A 20950-nucleotide genomic window follows, 5' to 3' on the forward strand; every position below is an offset into this window, starting at 1 on the left:
CCCCGCGGTTTCTTAGTCTGTAGACCTACAACTCCCATTCTCCATCGCCAAATATCAAATTAGATAAAATCGAAGGGGGACACGGGGATTTTTTTTTCTTTTTCTTTTTCTTTTTTTGTTCTTTTGTTAATGAGAGATCAAATTAGGTAAAATCTAAAAAATAATAATAATAATAATAAAAAAGTTTTTGAGAATGTCAACTGCGACTTGTATAAACAGTTATTACATATTCTACCGCTATCATCTACAGATAAACAAGTAATTGTGAGCCGAGACTCACACTAGTACATAGAATAAAATACTCAATAATCATTCACCCATAAAGTCCATAAGACATAGACACAAAAACGTGTGATAATATCTTAAAGGAACAAGACCTAAACGAAATAGAAAGCATAAACCCTAACTAATCTAAACTACTACTAGCTAGTGGCCCAAAGACAGTTAACGAATGCCCAATAACAAGACCCATGAAGCAAATCTGAACCAAGTCCACCAACCTTCTTCTCCGTTGTACGATCTCGTTGGCTGGCTCCATCGACTCCAACCTTCACCACCACAACCCACAACGAGCTGCGACTTCACAAGTCCGGAGATCGACCTTGTTGAAATCTGGTTCTTTCATCACGCAAGAATCTGCAACAACAAGAAAAGTCCACGGACAATTGCGTTGATGCTCCTCGTCCAACAACAACCGGAGAGCAAGGCTAGAGTCCGCTCCCGTTTCCACCGGATGAGACACAAATAGATGTGGTGAGCCGTCGCCTCTTAGGGTTGAGAGAGAGAGAGTAGGTTTTGAGAGAGAGAGAGAGAGGTTTTTGAGACCGGAGACTATTCGATGGTAAAATCAAAATTGATCTTTTGATTCTATTCCCATAAATCAACAAGCAATTTAGCTAGATTAGAAACAAGGTATGTGTTAAAATATCTAAGTTTCTTTTTCTTCAACAACTTCAAATGTCCAAATTGGCAGATTTTGGAGACATGGAAACAAGGAAATAAAAGGAGCATGTTTTGGAGAAATTAGCGGTACAGATAATTTAGTTTACAATAGTATTGCGGAAAGAAATTGAATTCATACGATAGATCACTTGGGTCAATCGAGATTCATTCGAACTAGGGATGTGATCATGCCTCTCTATCGCGAGTGATGTCAGGACTCACCCCGAATTTCACCTCGTAATTCGGAATAAATTTTGCGGGTTCCACCTTAAAGGAAATTACACTATAAATTTGACATAACCTCTTTTAATCTCTTTTAAAAATGGACAACCCTATCTGTTAACCGAATATACACTTTTATATATAAATAATTGTAACCTCAATACCTGGAGCCACCCTGCTCCCAATTCCACAACACCATCCAAAACACGACAAGTCTTAACTAATTAACAAGAATCCTAAAGATTATCAGAACAATTTTAATAAAGGAGATATAGAACAAACGGAAGCTGTGTTTGATTATGTCTCGGTTTCGTGTAAGCCTGGCCTCAAATAAGCTAGTCCTGAATAAAAACATAGATGACCATGAAACCTTCAGAAAAAAAAAAAAAAACCATAAAACCTGCGGTTAGATAGTACTGGTATAAATAAAAACCCGTTGAGCAAAAGAGCGAGAAAATGGAGGTGGTGGAAGACATGCTGTATCTGCAATTGCACAAGTTATCAGCCATTAAATCAGAGGAAGCAGTCCAACAATTGCTTTCCATTCTGTGGAAAACAAGGAGAACTGGTCTCCGCGACAAGTCCCACTTGCAGTCTCTCCTGAATCTTCAGTCACTCTCCGACCTCGACCCCGTATGTTTCTCAAATCCCAACTCCCCAAGTGATATGTGATTGAATGATTGAATGATTTAATGAATGGTAGGTTCTGGCATGCCTTCGTTCGCTCATCCGAAAATGGGTACATGAAAGCTTGACTGCCAACCACCTTTTGAAGCTCTTCCCACCCGATTTGCCCCTCCATTTGCAGACCCTTTTGGTCTTGTCCTTCCAGAAGTATCAGTCTCAATGGAAGGACGAGATAGCCAGAGAACAGGTTGCTCACTCACACTTTGAATAGTTTTCATCATTTGTCCTTCAGCTCTTTTTTGATTGTTTCGATATAATTACCAGCCCAGAGGAACCGGTGTGTGTTCAACCCCTTTGGGTATGTCAGGCTCATTGCATGATGATCATGTTGCTCAATTAACTCCACGACATGAATTCACTCCCATGTCTCCTCGCAACTTGGCAAGTCCTGCAACTCCTAGTTAGCGTCAATCTCATGCTTTTTTAACATTTTTCATCTCCTTACATTAACTTCTTTCAATCTTTAGGGAAATCTACCTCGTCTGAAGTCAATGACTTGGACCATGGAGAACTGTAACTCCGGATCAGCTAACAAAGTGGCCGTCATTAATCTCAAGGTAAGGAAATTCAGTGAAGGATTCATTCTCTCTCAACATTTTTGGAACTGTCCATTTGTATGTAAAATCATGATAGCTCGGCTGTGAGTGTAGGCATCTGTAAAGATATACACTATCTGTATGCATTCATACATGTTTTTGTGTCACAACCAACACCACTCAAGCACACTCTTTCTTGCCTATGCATTACTATGGCAGAGATCTAACAAAATTCTGAAAAAAAGTGTGTTACATTTTAGTGTTTTACACACAGTGAGAATGATCTTTTTATTCCTGTTCATGTGTGGTCGGTGAGGAAGGAAAACAAAAGAACATTTAGTGGGGTGGGGTGTGGTAGCCTAGTCAGAACAGAAAGGTGGTTTAGGTGGTGTTCGGTAATGTTTTCATGCTTGTATTTTCATTTTTGAAAATGAAAATGACATTTCTGAAGATGTTGAAAATGAGAAATGAAAATATTTTCAACTTTTACAAAGAAAAACTGAAAACATTTTCTAAAAATGATTTCTAAAAATAAAAATAAGAAAATGAGATTGTTATTTTCTTTGTTGACGGTAACATTTGATGCCAGTCGAACCCACGAGCCAGTAGATGTTGCTTCAAAGCACCATCCACTATGCTACTAGGGGGACCAGCGAGATTGTTATTTTCTACTTTGGAAATGTATTTGTTTATTTATTGAGAAAAGTATTTTTCATATTGTCTAAACTAGGAAAATGAAAAAGTGAAAACGTCAAATTGATGTTTTCAGTTTTTCTTTGTAAAAGTTGAAAATATTTTCATTTTTCATTTTCAACGTTTTTAAAAATTTCTCAACGAACACATTTTCATCTCATTTTTATTTTCAAAAATGAAAATACAAGCATGAAAACGTTACCGAATGCCACCTTAATTTGGCGTTTTCACTTTTTCATTTTCTTAGTTTAGAGAATATGAAAAATACTTTTCACAATAAATTACTGAAAACATTTCCAAAGTAGAAAATACAATCTCATTTTCTCATTTTTAATTTTTAAAATCATTTTCAAAAGCGTTACTGGACAGGCCCTTAGAGTTTGCAACTATATAGATACCCTTCGGCTTGATGCGATGCAAAGTAATTACGAGCTGTAAAAAGATGGGTAAGACTAGAATGTTGTGTCTAGAGGCTCTAGTTGGTGGCCGTGGACAGATCTATGTAAAGGACTTGACTGTTCTGCTTCGTGTTTTTGCTTTGTGGTGGGCAATTTTGAAATGGATGTGTGTTTTGGCACTGTGTTTACTGAGGAAATTGCTTTTATTGTTTTGTCCTCCCCGTCTCTCCATATCATATCATAATTTTATCTTATCCTACCGTGGGGTTGGTGTAGTAATCCACCTTGTAGAGTTGGAATTTTGGGTTGCCAAGGAAATGAAAGAGCTTAATCATTACTCTATAGCCTAGAAACTGTTCCATTTGTTCCAACAGGTTGGGTAAAAGAATATGTAGGTTGGAGTAGTCGGGCATATTCGCTTGTGATAGCATGGGTAGTTTCTCATGGAAAGGTCAGCAACTCAAACTCTTCCCTATTTCTGCTAGGACTATTTGCTGCATCCTTTTCTTTATTGTTGTAGTTGGGTAAAGAGGAGAGATTCAGTTCTATGTGTAATATATTGTTGTATGAGAAGTTTAAGTTCCTTGGAGGAATAAGAGAGCTCCGTGTCTGGAGAGATGTATTGGAATGTCAATTTCTTGATTATGTCGGAAAGGAATAGGAGGTTTTATGGGCATAGTTCAGGGATATATCTTTCTCTGTATTTGATCAAAAATAAATTCACTCACGAGGTTTCCTTTTTTCTTCTCTTATGGTCAATACTAGTGGTACACTGGTACTAGTACTGCCAGGACGTAAACCAGACTATGAGAATTGCTCATAATAATGATGTGTGTTTTGCTCTGTTTTTTTCTTGCATTTCTATATTTTGCTCATATAAGGACACGCAGAGAAGTAAATAAACTTCTTAAGTTAATTGGCTAAAAAAGTGGAAAATCTGAAAGTCGTTGATTTGCAGAGAGTGCAATAATTTTTTCAGTAAGAAAGGGAAGCGGAAACCTTTTAAAATGTCCTGATAGGTAATTTCTCTTCTCTAATTGGCTAGCTTCTGTAGCTGTGTTTCTGATTAACTTAGTTAGTAGGGTGTCATTAGATTGTTCTGTTGTTTTTGTTTAAAGACATGGTTTTGTATTATTTGTGATTATTTTGTTTTTGCAGCTGCAAGACCATACCAAATCTAGTCTAGATGAAATCGAGGTGAAGTTCCAACTGACTAGGGACACTCTTGAAGCAATGATGAGGTCATTGACCTACATCAGAGAACAACTCTCAAGCATGGTAAGCATGCTTTTGTAGCTTCATTATAATTTGCTTTCTCTGTTTTCATCTCATCAGATGCTCCCTTGGATTTGGGAAGACTTGATATGGTAGAAGATTCAGTGAACAGAATACGTATATCAAACAGAAGATTTAGGATTGCTGTAATTCACAGGGTCAGACAATAGTGGAAGACTAGGAGGAACAAATAAAATGAATGTCAAAGTATTAAGCCTTTCAACCATACTTAATAATTTTTGTTAATCATAATGTAATTCAACAATTGCTAATTTATATATATTTATGCTATAGCAAGCACTTGAAAGACGTGAAAAGTTTGGTACTTCTGTTAAATATATATTTTTCATTGTTTTAATAAATTCTTTTTCTGGTTAGTTTGTGCAAAGCAACAGGGCCTGAATATGTAACTTAAAGAGATGAGTAGTTTTTACTTTTTAGTCCAAACAAACTTAACAATCAATACTTATAGATCAGTAGTATTGGTGGGATGCGCCTGATGTTAGATTGGAATCAACGGATGGAGTTGTGATTTTTCCTATTTGGTCCAATAAATGTTGGATAAACTGTAGCAACATGGGGGCATTATTTCTTTAACATTGACACCGCATATATCTGAGCTTGTCGTCTGAAAATGTCTTGCAGGTTGCTGCTTCTGGGCCGTCACCGAAGAAGCAAAAGCAGTCAGATCATGTGGTTTGATACAATTTAGTGCAGATAAAGCTAACTTGTCTAACAAATCCTATGTCCTTCTTTCACTAATACTTTTTGTTCTTTCTTTTTTCTAATGTTAAATTGATGTTAACTCCTACTATTTTTAGATGTGATAGTTGTTGCTTTTGTTACTGGAAAATGCTCCTATCGTCTCTAGTTTGCAATCTCAATATTCTACATTAGAAGCTAAATGAAATATTTAGAATCATTCGGATCATCACCTTAATTCATGCTGTTTGTTTTGTCCTTACATTACACGAAAGACAATTTTGATTTCATTAAGCCAATTTTACCTTAATGAAATATCCTACTGATTCATGCTTGTTATTTTCAAAATGTTCAGAAGTCAATTTTGTTGCAGATAAAATAGCCTCTCTAGGCTTTACTTGTTCTACTCCTCTAGTATGGTTTTACTGTCTTGCCCTTTTTGTCTCCCCAGCATTCTATTTGGATCAGCTGGGAAGGGGAGTTTCTCGTGGTTTTGTGTTGTAGTTCTGTACTTTATTTGGTTAAATAAAAAAAAAAAAATCATTTTCAAATGTGGGACTTGAACACTGGTGAAGTTTATAATTTTGTAATATTGGCAATCCCTTTCTGAAGTTTTAGATTCTAATAATTGATTAATCTCTTCTCAATGGTACTACATTTTTTTCTCAAGTACAATTTTATCTGAACGTGAAGCAACCATGGTGTAAACCTTAACAAGCCCAATCTGTGCAGCTAACACCTATAGCAGGAATTTTTAGTACTTTCATCTCTTCCAATTTCTACAGAAGATTAGAATTTTAAACCTACTTTGAACTTCTTATTCTTCCAAAGAATAGCAGCTGTACGAAATACACACACTTCACCCCAATACTGGCAATACAGTTTATGTGAGTTAAGGCTTGACAAAATATATGATTAACAGGATGAGCCAATACCCTGTTTATAAAGAATATTAAAGATTATATCAAGTCCTCAACTATAGGTAGAAATCTATCAGGGAAAAAAATGGAAACTGCACTATCCATCTGCAGAAGTTTACAATATTCTCTAAAAAAAAATAAAAATAAAAGTAAAAAAAAAAAAAAACTTCTCACACATCGATTATTAAAGCCAAACGTTCTCCCAATAAAAACCGACTCACAGGTAGTATGAACGAAGAAACTTCACACTTCAAGAAATCAAACTAAAAACTCATTCTTGAAGAAGTCAATCAATTGAAAAATAAAAGAAACAGAAACTATGATTCACCCCCAAAAAGAACAATGTACCCACACTGGAAGGAAAATATACAAGTCCAGAGTTTGTTGCTGAAGAAGACATCTGAAAAAGACTCAAGCCACAAACTGTTCAGCATTCGTCATTTGCATCATATATTCTCAACTGGAACAACCACTACATTCATTTCTATTCTGTTAATCTGTCATTTGACTTTGATGGTTTTGGCAGCTCACCAACACCAACCTTCTTTTCTGAAACTTGAGTAGGCACAGGTTCTTGCACAACTTCTCTACTGCCTGATGCAATCTCAATGGTCTCAGCTGCAACATTTTCCGAGACCTGCTTCAGAGCACTATGAGTAGGGATTGTTTCTTGAACACCTGATCCTGTATTGTTTAATCCTATCTCCTCTATAGAATCCACCACCGTATTCGTTACTTCTTCACATCCATCCTTCAAATTTGATGGTTTTGGCAGCTCCCAGACAGCATCTTCCGAGACTTGCTTCAAAGGAGAATTAGTGGTAGTTTCGTCAACACCATAAACAACATTGCTTAATACAGACTCCACCATAGCTTCAGTTCCTACATTTGCCAATATATCCTTTGAATTTGATGGATTTGGCAGCTCGGTAACATTACCTTCTGATGGTTGCTTTACTGTATTATGAGTAGTGAAAGTATCTTGAACATTAAACCCTATATTGTCTGATGCATTATCCCCCACCGCATCATGCAAGACATCTGGTGATACCTCATTACCCTCTGGAGGTAATTCCAGATGTAATTCTGCTAACCCCTCTGTATCCGATAATTGTGGAAAATCCTTAACAGAACTGTGTGGAGGTTGATTTGAAGTGATAATATCTTCCAAATTTGTTGCTTCAACTGTCAGCAACGGTGAACTGATCTGCACTGTATCTTCTGATACTTGCTCATTGTCAACCACACTAGGAAACATGCCCTCCTCAACATCGACTCCCTCATGAATTTGTTTGAGAGCCACATCAATATCTACTCCCTTGTGACTGTGCTCAAAAATAGGTAGTTCCAAGTTGGGTTTTGACAGGTTGGAATCCGCAGTCGACAACCCAGATTCAGTGCTCACAGCATTAGATTCCTCTCTTATCAGCTCATAATCGAGTGGCTCACCAACAACTTCTTTCACACTGAAATCTCCAACTGTATCCAATTCTAATAACAACTCTGCATCAATCTCCTTCATGTCATCTATCTCTTCCTTGACATTATCTTCAATAAGAAGAGCTTCCAAATGATTATCAAGACATGGTTCAACCATGGATTTATCCAACCAGGATAGATCTTTCTCCTGTTCTGATGTCTGTTCATTGGAAAGCAGATAGTGGTAACCAGATTCTGAAGAAGTTGCATTCACCTCCAAATTCTTTGGGAGACTGACTTCTACCTCTGAAAGAGAACATGTTAGCTGGGGTTGGTTGTAGATTCCCAAGTCTCCCTCAATTTCATCTGCTCCATGTGCTTTTGAGGTGGCACTAAATATCTCTTCATCACCTGAAGTAGCCTTCTCTATGTTCTCACCATCCACATCATTATTCTTGTATACAAACGGAACATGCATTTCCGCTGATGCTTGAAGTGTAACTAGTTCAGATATCTCTGCTTGCAAATCAGAAGAAATGGAGTTCAATGAAATGAGGTTTTCAGCTTCAAGGGGAATCGAGTCGTAGACTGGCTCCTTAAATTGATTGTCATCAACTGTCGTGCTTATGAATTGAACATTTGATTCCTCAAGTGAATGTTGTCGTGAAATTAGAACTTCCTTCATGAGATCACCACTTGGTTCAGAACTTAATTCACCTTTCCTCACATCTGAGGTTTTTTCATGTGCTTCCGACAATGATGACAAGCTTGAGCTACTACTGCTGCTGTCCTCTTCTTCAACTATTTCTCGACTCAAATGGAGTTTATTACTAACAAGAGTAGGTAATCCTCCATTGTCCGACAAGCTTGGTTCCAGCTTTTCCCTTTCACCCAATTCTATATAACGCCGATCGATTATGACATCTTGTCTGTCAGCCTGTCCCATTTCCAGGGAATATATGTCTTCATAGGAATGACTTCCATGGTCAACAAGACCAGAAGCATGATATATGTTGGAGATGACTTCCGTTTCTGTAGTAAAGTCTTGCTCACTGAACTTCCTATCATCCAAATCTGGTACAGAACTCACCGAGTCACTATCAGGAACAGAACTCAACTTTGATTCACTAACTTCACTTGATTGTCTCTGAAATAAGGAATAACCTGGTCCTTCTGAAGCTAATATCTCTGGTAAGAAAACAGGTTTCCACTTAAAGTCTTGCCTCTCGTGTTTGGCACCTCCCAAGCTTGAAGCTCCCAAACTGAAGCTTTCATGCCTACAGAAGAATGCATCGTTGGCATGCAATGCAATAAACTCTTGCTCGAAAAGGTCTCCCTTGAGGTCAGGTTTTTCTTCATTTGAGTCATAAGGAAGATCAAAAGGATTTCTCCTTGCCAACATAATGGATGGAGCAGATCCAGGGATGGGTGGTAACCCCATGTTACCATAGGAGTCATCAAATGGAGAATCGAATGGGTTGCGCCTTGTTGTTGAAATTGGTGAAACATTGAAGGGAAGATCAACACCATCAAAATCTATTAGATTCTTCTCAGGCATTAATTTGAAGCTTTTTCTAGCCCTTCTCCTTGCAATAAGATTCTCCAACCGTTGGTTCCTTTCAAGCTCCAAATTTCCCAAATCCATGAGATTCTTTTGGTCATCATCTGTCCACTTGATTGCAGATTTGCTTTCATCCTCCGTGCCACTGTGCGCCGGTACTTCTTCCTTGTCTCCGCCGTTGTAATCAACCCCATCACCCTCATCTACTTGTCCACCCTGGCCTTCAATATCCTCATCCGACTCAACACTGCTATCTGAAGCTGCATCAGATCCATCATGCGACATATGAGCCTGCTGTGGAGCTTCTGAATCTAAAAGCGGATGTAACTCATCAAGAATTGGAAGGATGTCAGCCATTGACGCATCAGGTGACGAGCTCTCCGCCCCATCTGACCCGGAATCAGAAGCTTCACCACTGTCATCATGACCATAGCCACCCAGAAAGGAATCCAAGTGTTCTCCTCCTCCGGCAGATACATTATCATCTTGCACTTGAAGAATCTGATCTCGAACCTTTTGAAGCAAAGTATACTGCGGTTCGACTGCTTCCACATCATTTGGCAACCCCTGAGTTTCCAACTCTATGTCTCTATCCACATCCTCAGTTACCCTCTCGTCACTTTGAGTCTGCTGCACATTCTCATTAATAAGTGGTGCATAAACATCATGGTCCCCAACCTCACCATTGACTCTGTAATCTGTTGAGTCAGGGGCCACATCGTCGTAGACAATGTCCCTGCTAGATGCTGAGAAATTCTCTGCGGAAAAGCTGCCACCACTGCCAACAACAACAGTGTCATCGCCAGGAACCCAAGTTCTAAGAGAAGCAATATCGTCTTGCCGTTCAATCTCGGGTATGTTGGATTGGCCAAAACTCAAAAGGGTTCCAAGAAGAACAGCGGTGCAGATTATAACAGGGGATGTTGAGACCAAAACAGAAAACAAAACAGGAAATAATCTCTGAAGAAATATAAACAAAAGCAGGATGCCCACAACAAATGGATGATCACCAACTGATTTATAGCATGTTTTCATTGATATCATCACAAACTTGCTGATTTGACTTGCAGTTTCAAACACTAATCCCCACATGTTTTCTACTTGCTTCATCGGGCTCTACTATCAAGTGAACTTGAAATCTAATCGGATAACCACCTACTGGATCATATGGGTGAAAGATCAAAACCAAATAGAATACAGCGGACAAGGAATTGAAACACAGATTTCTTAGTGGGTACTCACCAGTCGAGTCCAGAAGGGAAGAGAAGAGCAGAAAGAAATGGAAACGCTGATCGCTCAACTTCTTGGTTTTTTTTTTTTTGGTTTGGAAAAAGTAGGGCTAAGCACTTATTAGGACAGCTGCGAAAGGCGAAAGCTGTTTGCTTTTTCAGTGCGCTGGGTATTTGAATTCGATTGTTGACAGGCAGACAAAAGTACAGAAAAGAAAATGGGGCGGCACAAAAGTTCCTAGAGCAAATGCACATATTTTAAATGGAACTGGGTTGGACCGATCCTCAACCCAGATTATTTTATTATTCATCTAAATCATTCTTTAGTTTGACGATACAACAACGAAATCAATCTGATGACTAATTATTATTTATCTTTTATAAAAATATTTTTTATTGATAAACAATTATTATTTTTTACTTTATTATTGAATTCAATAATTATTTATTTATAAACAAGATGCTCATGTAATATATATATATATAAATTAAACTAGAATTATTTATATAAGATATTAATGACCAATATGAGAAAGATATGTGGTCATATCAATATTGTTAACTTTCCTAACTATCTAAAATTTCTGATAAGGTTATACCAATGAACGGACGACATGTGTCATTTTCAGATATCATTATCTTCATAAACAATTGAGATGATTTCAGATAGGATTTCAAGCCAATCACAACACGCCACGTCTGTAGACGATAACAGTTTGTCTTTTAAAAATAAGCTTCAAACTCATTTTACATTCACACATTCATGTCATTCATCTCCTCCTTCTAAACTCAGATATTATCATCTATTTCACTTCTCACATTTTTCATGAATCGTATTAGAAATTATTTAAGAGTGAGAGATGAAGAAGATGAAGAGCATATTATGCAGATTCGGTCCAACAATGCTCAAGCCGCTGCATTGGTTGCCCAATATCACCATATGCAGATGCAGACTCCTCAAGGTCGTGGTTCACGTCCTGGTCGTGCCTGTAACGTTGAAAGACACATGCAATCAAGAAGGGCTAACATGATGGAGGATTACTTTGTCGAGCATCCACTGTATAACAACACAATTTTTCGTCAGCGCTAACTGTAGACATGTAAAATTTAACGATAATAATAATCGTTGAATTATTCAAATGATGTGTGGGCCCGACAAATTGCATACGTGGCTCGTGAGTTGGCAACGTTGAAAAGTCGTCGGAAATGACAAGTAGCGACGTGTAAACGGTCGGTCGACAACAAAACCTTAAATTCCGACTAAAATCAATTATTAAATGTCGATCGATAATCAGATATCAATTAAATTAAATTGATTACGAAAAAGGAAGTCGGACATTTAATCCAAAGCAGTTATACCTTATCGGTCGTAACTAAATCAATCAATTAAAGTTGATTGATTTAATTATGTTAAAATTAATAGTTAAATCAATTAATCAAAAATGATTGATTTAATTATTACCGTTAAGGAAATACAATTAATTCGGTGTCTTCATTACATGCCATAAACGGAGGTATGTTGACACTATAAATACCCCCTCTCATACCAAGAGGAGGACTTCCGACAATAGAGAGAAAAATCACTCCCGAGAGCTCAGAAGTCTCAAAATCCACCGAAGAATTATCAAGCTTCCAAATAGCCAGTTCTTCACCAAACTCAAATCCCAAACACTTGTCGCGTGATCAACTCTCGTGACCCCTTATGTCTCAAGAACAAGTGCTCGTCACCCTTGAGTCAAATCCGTATTCGGAGATAGAATCAGAGGAGTTCACAAAGATTTGTAACCCACATTCATATCAATAAAATTATATTATTCTTTGTACACGTGTTGTTTTGTAATTTGTCGTAGATTTTCCATGTTTACACTAACAAATGCAAAAACCAGTATTCAATCGCATCATGGCAGACCTCTGCAATTTTGATGATTTTTTGAAGCAAAAACCAGATGCCACCGGAAAGTTGGGATTGCTCGCGAAACAAAAAATAACAGGTGCTTTACGAATGCTTGCATATGGTGCAAGGGCTGATCAATGTGATAAAGCCACCAAGATGAGAGCATCAACTGCTTTGAAATGCCTCAAGAAATTTTGTGCACATGTGGAGTATTTGTATGGGGGTTGGTATCTTCGAGCTCCTAATGCCGCAGATTTGCAAAGGCTTCTACACAATGGACAACAACTTGGTTTTCCCGGCATGATTGGGAGCATTGATTGCATGCACTAGAAGTGGAAAAACCGTTGAAATGGGTGGTCTAGAGCTTTCTTAGGCTGTAAAGGGTACCCTACCGTTATTCTTGAAGCCGTGGCATCCTACGACACACATGTATGACATGCCTTCTTCAGTACCCCAGAAGCTCAAAATGACCTTAACATTCTCAGAGCATCCAATGTGTTCGCAAGAGCTATTAACGGAACTGCTCCGGAGGTCACGTATAAGGTAAATGATAGTACATACTCTGTCCATACTACCTTGTTGATGGAATATACCCGAGGTGGCAGACATTTGTCAAAGCAATATCCAAACCCAAAGATGCTAATGAGGCACACTTTACCAAAATGCAGGAGTTTTATCGTAAGGACGTTGAGCGGTGTTTTGGTATTCTTCAAGCTCGATGGGTCATACTCTGTCACGGTGCTAACTTGTTCAAACTAGAAGACCTTCGTACTATCATGGTAAGTTGCATCATTCTTCATAACATGATTGTGGAAGATGTGTTTGTCGAAGAAGAATTTGAGGAGACTTGTGAAGATGATAACTTGTATCCATTATTGGCTAGCGTTTATGAACGACCGGTGAATCGTGAAGGTAATGTTATCTGCCATGAACCTATTTTGAGGGCTGGAGAAACCCTACCAGCATTCTTAGATGCTAACTTCCAATTACGTTATGCTTACTTCTACAAGACATTGCAAGATGATTTGGTGATTCATCTTAGCAAATGATTTTCATTATCATTTGATAAAGTGATGCTCTCTTTAGTTCGTCATTTTTAATTTCACTCGAATAATGTTGTATGTGTGTTTTGTTTATTTTACTTTGAAAATATTGTACGCGTGCTTTGTTTGTTTCCTTTCAATAAAAGAAAATTAATTCACTATTATTAGTTCATAACAAATGATTGACCTTTATTTCATTAAATAGAAAAATGCATAATACAATCAACTTAACAATTAAAAATACAATTAAAACATAACACTTATTGTGGGGATTGTGGTTCCTCAAAAAGAGGCCTATAGCAATCTGCATTAGCGTTAGGATCGGTTTTCCTCCTAATGTCCCTCTTCAATTTTTTGAATTACCAATCTTGTGAACCCGGGGAAATATCATTATTCCGCATGGCTATTATTCTTGCATCCTCTTTTGCCTCTTCAAATGCCATCATTCTTGCACTTTCGGCACAACGATCCTCTTCTCTTTTTCTAAGAATCTCAATTGGAAATTTTGGTGTCTCGTTCAGGGCTAGTAGGGCTTGAACCATGGATTCACCCACATCTTCTTTCTTTTTTCCTTTTCTTCTTGCTTCATTGGCCTTCCGACGGACCTAGGGGGAGTCTCCAAAACAATTTTTTCATCATCCAAATTAATTAGTGATTCGGTTTGGGGACCGCTAGCCGTGGAGTAAACAAAAGGGGTGACTCGAGGTCTTGGTGCATCTCTAAAATAAGGGTGATCCTTCACCGCCTCCCAACACTCCTTGTGCTCGAATTGCTTTTTAATCACCCTCATATACTCTAGATTAATTTGATGCTCCTATTAATAAAAACCAAACAATATAAAAATCAATAACCATATTAATTTGTCAAAATATAATTTAAATGGATGACAAAAAAAAAAATACTCATCTAATCGATTGGTGCCACTTGGTCTATGAATCCCAACTTGAATTTTTGCATTGTGCCACGCTTTGAGAAGTCTCTTCAAAGGCTTGAAATGAGATTGAAGAGCCGCCGTCGGCCGAACCGCCGTTTCACCCGTCCAATTATCAACATAATGCTCATGTACCTTCCACAACCTTGTAAGAGTTTGTTGATTTGGCGGGTCAGGAGACATCCTAGGCATCAACTAGCGCCCTGATGAAAGCTTACGTAAATTCATAAACCGATGGCGCTTGGCTACATCAAAATGTCGAATCTTGGATAAAGGATTAGCAAATCAAGCATTTCAGAAAGCTCTTCGCCCAGGAGACTTCAAATATTACCTCAATACTCTCATGCCACCACCGAAATATATATGATGAGGTCATGGATCTGGCGATTATCCATGTGAAAATAGAATTCAAGACTTATGGCGACAATCCTCCACCTTGGATGGCCACTCCTGTTGTTGCCCAAAAACATTACGCCGAAACTAAGAAGCGTGGACGGTCAAAATTTTGATCTCCTTCTACTAGTCGATTCCAACAGTATAACAATGGCAAGCGCCATAAAGGATACCCTCAGAACCAATTCCTCTCGGGGAGAGATGATAGACCATATCACCTAACGCAAAAGGATTCCACCCCCAGGTTTGAAGTCTATTCGGTGATCAACACAACATATGCTGAGATCCTAGAGAAGCACAAAGATATCCTTTCACCAACACCACCGCTGCGATTTCCAAAACCCAAGAATGCAAAGAAGACAGGAAAATGGTGCAAATACCATCACGAAGACGGGCACTACACTAATGATTGCCGATCCCTGCGTAACGCCTGCAAACAACTCATTCGTGAAGGAAAGCTTAAAGACTGTGTCCTAAGTCCCCCAGCGGAAACACCACTTGTGCGTGGACACATCAAGTAGCACCAACCAAATACTGCCATTACAACATAAGCCGATTCTACATCACTTTGCTTTACTTTACTTCAATTACACCACAAATAAAATAGTTTGCTCTTATAAACCCTGACATAAGCAAACTGCAAATGAATATCTTCTTTCTTCATTGAAAATCAGCATGTATCAGACAATACAATGAAAAGAAGATTATTCAGCAATTGATTCCTTTCCCTGCGTGAAAGTATTTGCATTGGCAACTCACTGTTTCATCTTTCCATAAAAATATAAAGGAACAAAATAGTTAAGCCAAAGAAACATGGTTCGCACACCTCAAAATAAGTGCACAAACAATGAAATAATGATTGTTCCAATTACAAAAGAAGTTAACAACAATAAAGAGTTCTCAACTTGAACTATCATCGTCACTAGAGGACGTGGCGACATCAGACTCTTTTGTACTTGACACTGCATACCATGAGTCTAAAGTTTGCCTTCTCTTAAGGTCATCTACTCTCAGTAATCCTTGCTCCAAAAAGAGGCGATATGGAGCTCGCTCGGCCATTCGCTCAACTTTCTGCAACATGTTCATCACATGCCCCTTCAGCTCATGTTGTTGCCATGAATTTTCTTTATAAAATTCAATTGCGCACGACATCATAGACTCGACATTGTCTCCCTGCTTGAGTGCAATGACATGGAAGATCCGCACAGACTGAATCAATCAACTCTTGTTGATCCCGGCATTTCTTCTCCAACGCAACCTCCCGGCGAAAGGAGGAATTGACAAAGGATTCCATCTTACTTTTCTCGTTTTCCACCGTCTTGATAATCCTCTTCACACGAGCCAATTCCTTTTCAGTCTCTCGCAATTGCGCTAAGATAGGGAGATCTTGGAACGCTTCACAGTTATACAGACCTTTCAAAAGTTGCACGGTTTCAGAAATCACAACGGTACAACTTTTATGTAATTCAAGATTTGCATCGGAAAGACCCTCCTTAACAGGCAAAGGGCAATCACTCATAGCTGCTGCAAGCTTTCGCACTAACATATCTGTACTCTACTATAATTCTATAGGAGGATATGATGATGACCCATGATCCATTACCGGAAGAGGCATTTCCGCAGGGGCAAGAAGACCAAATGACGGGGTATAACTTCGCTGTAGCCGATCCTCAAGAGAATGCTCATTCTCACGAGCGGAAGCCGAACAATCATTCGCATCATTAACAACCTTTTGAGCTTCCACTAGGACAGAACAACCCAAGGCTTTTAATAAATTTCTGAGTTGAACATCACTAGCATATTTTCGCTTCTTCGTAACAGGCTTCTTCTTCTTCTTCTTCTTCTTCTCTATAGCCGATTTCAAGCGAACTTCATTCCGCAGCAGAATAGCAACAGGAAATTTGCTTCTTCCAGAGGACTTCGAGAATCCTTTGTTGCAGCGGTAACAAGCGGAAGACTACCGAATGGTGTAACCACGATAGGAGAAATCAAGTCTTTCCTCACCTGACCACGATTCGACCCGTACTCGTCCACAATGATAGGAGAATCTTTGGACCCAAGATTGCTTAATAACGATGAGGCAGAATCCGTAGAGCGAGACTTCGACTGGGAACCTTCGCGAGCGAATCGTCGATCACGCTGTTCTTTCCCCAGAATTGATTCAGTTATTTTCTGCCCAATTTTGACTTTCTTCACTTCTTTCTTGCGTTCATCAAAACGGGAAGATCTCTGAGGCATGTCGTGTGCGACACAATCCAACTCCGGATCAGAATAATACGACGGTATCCGCACGGTCACAACAAAACAGCTCATTCTCCAGAAGTCTGAAACATATGGACCTGGTGTATCGATGCGGAACATAAATCCATCATATTTTTCTACATGATGCCAATAAAAAAAACAAGTCAGAAAAATATGTGTCGAAGCAAAGAATTAAGCAAGGGAAAGAAAGTGACTCACCAGGAATGCGCGCAAGCCCAAATTTCGCTAAAACAGGGATGAAAGTCATATGCTAGAAATCAAACTTTCCAAACTCTTTGATCATTGTAACAATTCTTTTGCAACGGCAGAGTTCCCAATCAAATGTGATCGGAAGGGCGAGATATGCATAAAATAAAAGCTAGCTATGAGAAACATTGCATGAGAAACCACAAGAGTTAAGGCAGAATTACCAATGATACCTACTTGCAGGGCGGAAGGTACGAGATACTGTAAGACCTATGCGGTATTTAGAAGAAAAATTCACATCTTTTTCCCAACCGGATACTGCAACAAAGGCACCTGAGCGCCAGGAAGAGCCAAATCCGAGGACATCGAACAACCTTCGAGAGCCAGAATCTTGTGGCGTCAAATAAACGGTCCCTCGTCAGTTATCTCTCTGAGAATATTTGAGGGCAAAGAAATAAAGAATCTCAGAGCAAGAAGGAACAATTAAGCCCGATAACTTCCAAATCAGACATATCAAATGGATTGTCTTCAGTGTAGTAGGTCATATTTGACCAATAGCTACTCCTAATTCCGCTATTGCACAATGCACTTCAAGAGCCAAAGGAAGTTTTAAACCCGCACGGATCTGCGACTGAAAAATAACCGTGCCATTGGCTGGGCAGATAATAGATTCTTTCTCCTTCAACGGGTGAAACGCCAGCGTTCCAGGAAGATGAAACTGTTGAACAAGCTTATGAATAAATTCGTAGGATCTACTATTTGACGGTCAGGAAGACGCTCAAATGAATTACTTGATCCTGCTGCAGAACCATGTTGTTACCTCAGTTCCGTGCGATGACGATCCCTAATAGCATCTTGGGCATCGGCTCTATCCAAATAACCTTCAAGGTTGGGCGAATCAGATGCCATAACTACACAACAAAACAAGATGATCAGATCAATAAATCAAGACTGAGTGAAAACAAATCTTTCATACCAATGGGCAGCAAAAACGAAACAGATAATTGCATTGGCTCAGTCAAGACGATACATAAAGGACAACTGAAAACTTACACCCTAAATGAGATATCAAACAAACCATAAACATTTTATGGACAGAACGGAAGCGCTAAATACAAACATTTCGTGAATAATTCAGGAATTGAGTTTGGCACAAGCACATGATTAATCAATCATGATATTGGGGGACTCTTTGATTGAAATAGGAATCAAGCGAAGTTCATTTTTATAATGGATTTGAGACAACAGGGCAGCGGACACATAAAGAGCAGTCCATTATCTTTTATTACCATTTCGAAATAGAAATACATAATGCAACCAGAATGGATTAGAAACGGCTTTAAGCATGATCTCTAGAAAAAATTCTCCACCCCTCAAAATATGGATCCTACTCTAAAGGAATAAGACGGACAATTGAAGCTCTAGCACCCAGAAAAACAGCAACCGCTCGGTTTAGCCACCCTTTAGGTTGATTACGTCGGGCACCAATTGCTCCTTCGTCAGCAACAGTTGCCTGCGCAACTTCACTTTGCGCACGAGCATAAATTTGAGGACGTCCCCGACCCCAGCCTCCACCCCTTCCCCGACGGAAGCATGCCCAACGAGACACAAAGGTTGATCAGGGATATGAGGGACAGATCCCGGCGGACAAATACCACGCTCGATTATTGTTTTAAACCCACACAAAAGCCACGTTTCCTTTAACCTCACTACTTTCTAATGTCTACCGCTGCGAACGCCGGCCCGACGGAATCTCCGCACCTCTCCAACTTGCCCATAGTCGCACCGTTGTGAAAAATAACCAAGAACAACGTTCCAAATGAACATGCGGCAGTTGTTCCGCTCCTAACAAACACGGCCGCACAGACAACCCACTTGGAGCAAAACCTAAGGGAAGGATCAGTTTATTTGGACATTGACTCTCCGGTTCTCTAGTTAGCAAGCAAAGGCCCTGCTACCTCAACTTCTCAACTCAACCTAGCTTTGATAGGCAAGGAACGTGCGGAGGAGCGTTACAACAACTTGAAAATCAAATACGAACAGGCACTCGCACGCATACAACAACGGAACAGTCCAAAACACGTTTCCGCTCTGGCTAACAGTGCCCAGTCTCATACCCCTTCTCTTTTACCACATCGCACGGTAGCGAAAGGCAGAGCATATAAGGACCGCAGGTGGGATTCTCTTCCTGAAGGAATGGCGGAAACAACCTATGAGGACTCTCCTAAGATCCCAAATGTCCGAGCGAAGGAAGATGATCCTTTCATTCTCCTTCTCCACAAGATCGAAGAGTTTGATCGATGCCTATGCAAGTAGGAGGCATTGCCCTGAGGACCATCCGCTCCTTTGCATTTTGTCACTCTCTCCAAAGACTCAGCGCAAGATCAATTTCCAGCGGAATAGGAGACACACGCACGGAAGACATAACGATGGGCCTATCTAGATTCCTAATCAAATCTTTTGTCACCCTTTCGCACGACATTTCTGCTAAACAATCAAAACAAAAGGCAGAAACGACATGTCATCAAAACAAATAATGACATAAACACGAACGCTGGAAACAAAAGAGGCTAAAACATATCAAAACACAGAAAGAACACTCATCGGATTTTTATGTATTCGAATTCTTGCCACAGGATGACGACGAACACAGAAAGAACACTCATCGGATTACTAGATTCCGATTTCCAAAACAAAACGAAACGACAATCGGAGAACCAGGATTCCGATCTATTCAATTTCGCAATAGTTCAGAACCGATTCACTTGCTTAACAAACAGCAAAAGCAAACAACATACATATATATATATATATATCTTTACACGAAGATCCAAACCAGAAATTCAAAGCAAGATCATTTTAAAGAAAACAAAATTTCAGGTTATTAATTGAAAGAAGCACTTACTTGATCAAACCGGAAGTTGAGAAATGGAAATCGAATTCCAGATAACCGATCTCTCTTTTCTAGACTCTAGACTCTGGACTCTAAAAGCAAAAGGGGCAGAGATGAGAGAAATAGTCATCGGATGATTCTTTAAATACTAGAAGCCGAATCCTTTCCAATCGTCCGATCTTAGATTAAAATCAACACGTGGAACATTGACAGTTTCTCATTCCCATCGAAAACCGAACCGTTCGCCATCTGACATAATTACAAAATATAAAGCCATTATGACGCAGCGACAACAATAATCGACATATCTCGAACATCACTAGATATTATATATAATTCCTTCCACACGAAATAAGGAAAGGAAACCGCATAGCCTAATGGACATAATACAATCATAAGGCTACGAACAGCCTGGCAACATCACGCTTGGGAAAAAAAGTGACACATGCGGGTCAAAAGATCACTTCCCAACTAGTCAGCTCAGAATAACATTTGCTAGCACATAAGATAATTACTACGCACAATATGGGATAAACATGACACCTGAGGGTAAAAGGTCATGCCCATCACGATCGAGACATATGGGGTCTCTCCCCATCACCCACAAATTACGCACCGACACACAATTGTCTGCATAATAAATCGCACGATATGAGTTACCAATTCCGGACAATTCCTTGATTGAAGAGTTGGGGCACTCTAGAAGGGTTTATATACCCAAAACTCGTTCGAACGCACTTAAACGCTAAATATGCGAGCACTTT

At 39.2% G+C, this 20950-nt stretch overlaps 3 protein-coding genes across 3 annotated transcripts; 2 read left to right on the forward strand and 1 right to left on the reverse strand.

Moving 5' to 3' along the window:
• Nucleotides 1-1555: 1555 nt before the first annotated feature.
• Nucleotides 1556-5602, forward strand: LOC101312328. Its single transcript, XM_004294657.1, has 6 exons — nucleotides 1556-1797; nucleotides 1868-2038; nucleotides 2116-2232; nucleotides 2319-2408; nucleotides 4637-4756; nucleotides 5399-5602. Exons 1-6 carry the CDS (start codon nucleotides 1621-1623, stop codon nucleotides 5453-5455), a joined length of 732 nt encoding a protein of 243 aa, XP_004294705.1. The 5' UTR covers nucleotides 1556-1620; the 3' UTR covers nucleotides 5456-5602.
• Nucleotides 5603-6859: 1257 nt separating this feature from the next.
• Nucleotides 6860-10814, reverse strand: LOC101297131. Its single transcript, XM_004295953.1, has 2 exons — nucleotides 10598-10814; nucleotides 6860-10510 (listed from the first exon to the last, which is right to left on the reverse strand). Exon 2 carries the CDS (start codon nucleotides 10463-10465, stop codon nucleotides 6860-6862), a length of 3606 nt encoding a protein of 1201 aa, XP_004296001.1. The 5' UTR covers nucleotides 10466-10510; nucleotides 10598-10814.
• Nucleotides 10815-13140: 2326 nt separating this feature from the next.
• Nucleotides 13141-13527, forward strand: LOC101297421. The gene has a single exon (XM_004295954.1). The coding sequence runs from the start codon at nucleotides 13141-13143 to the stop codon at nucleotides 13525-13527; it is 387 nt and encodes a 128-aa protein (XP_004296002.1).
• Nucleotides 13528-20950: the final 7423 nt, after the last annotated feature.

This window comes from Fragaria vesca, linkage group LG3 (genome assembly GCF_000184155.1).
Source record: "Fragaria vesca subsp. vesca linkage group LG3, FraVesHawaii_1.0, whole genome shotgun sequence".
Taxonomy (NCBI): domain Eukaryota; kingdom Viridiplantae; phylum Streptophyta; class Magnoliopsida; order Rosales; family Rosaceae; genus Fragaria; species Fragaria vesca.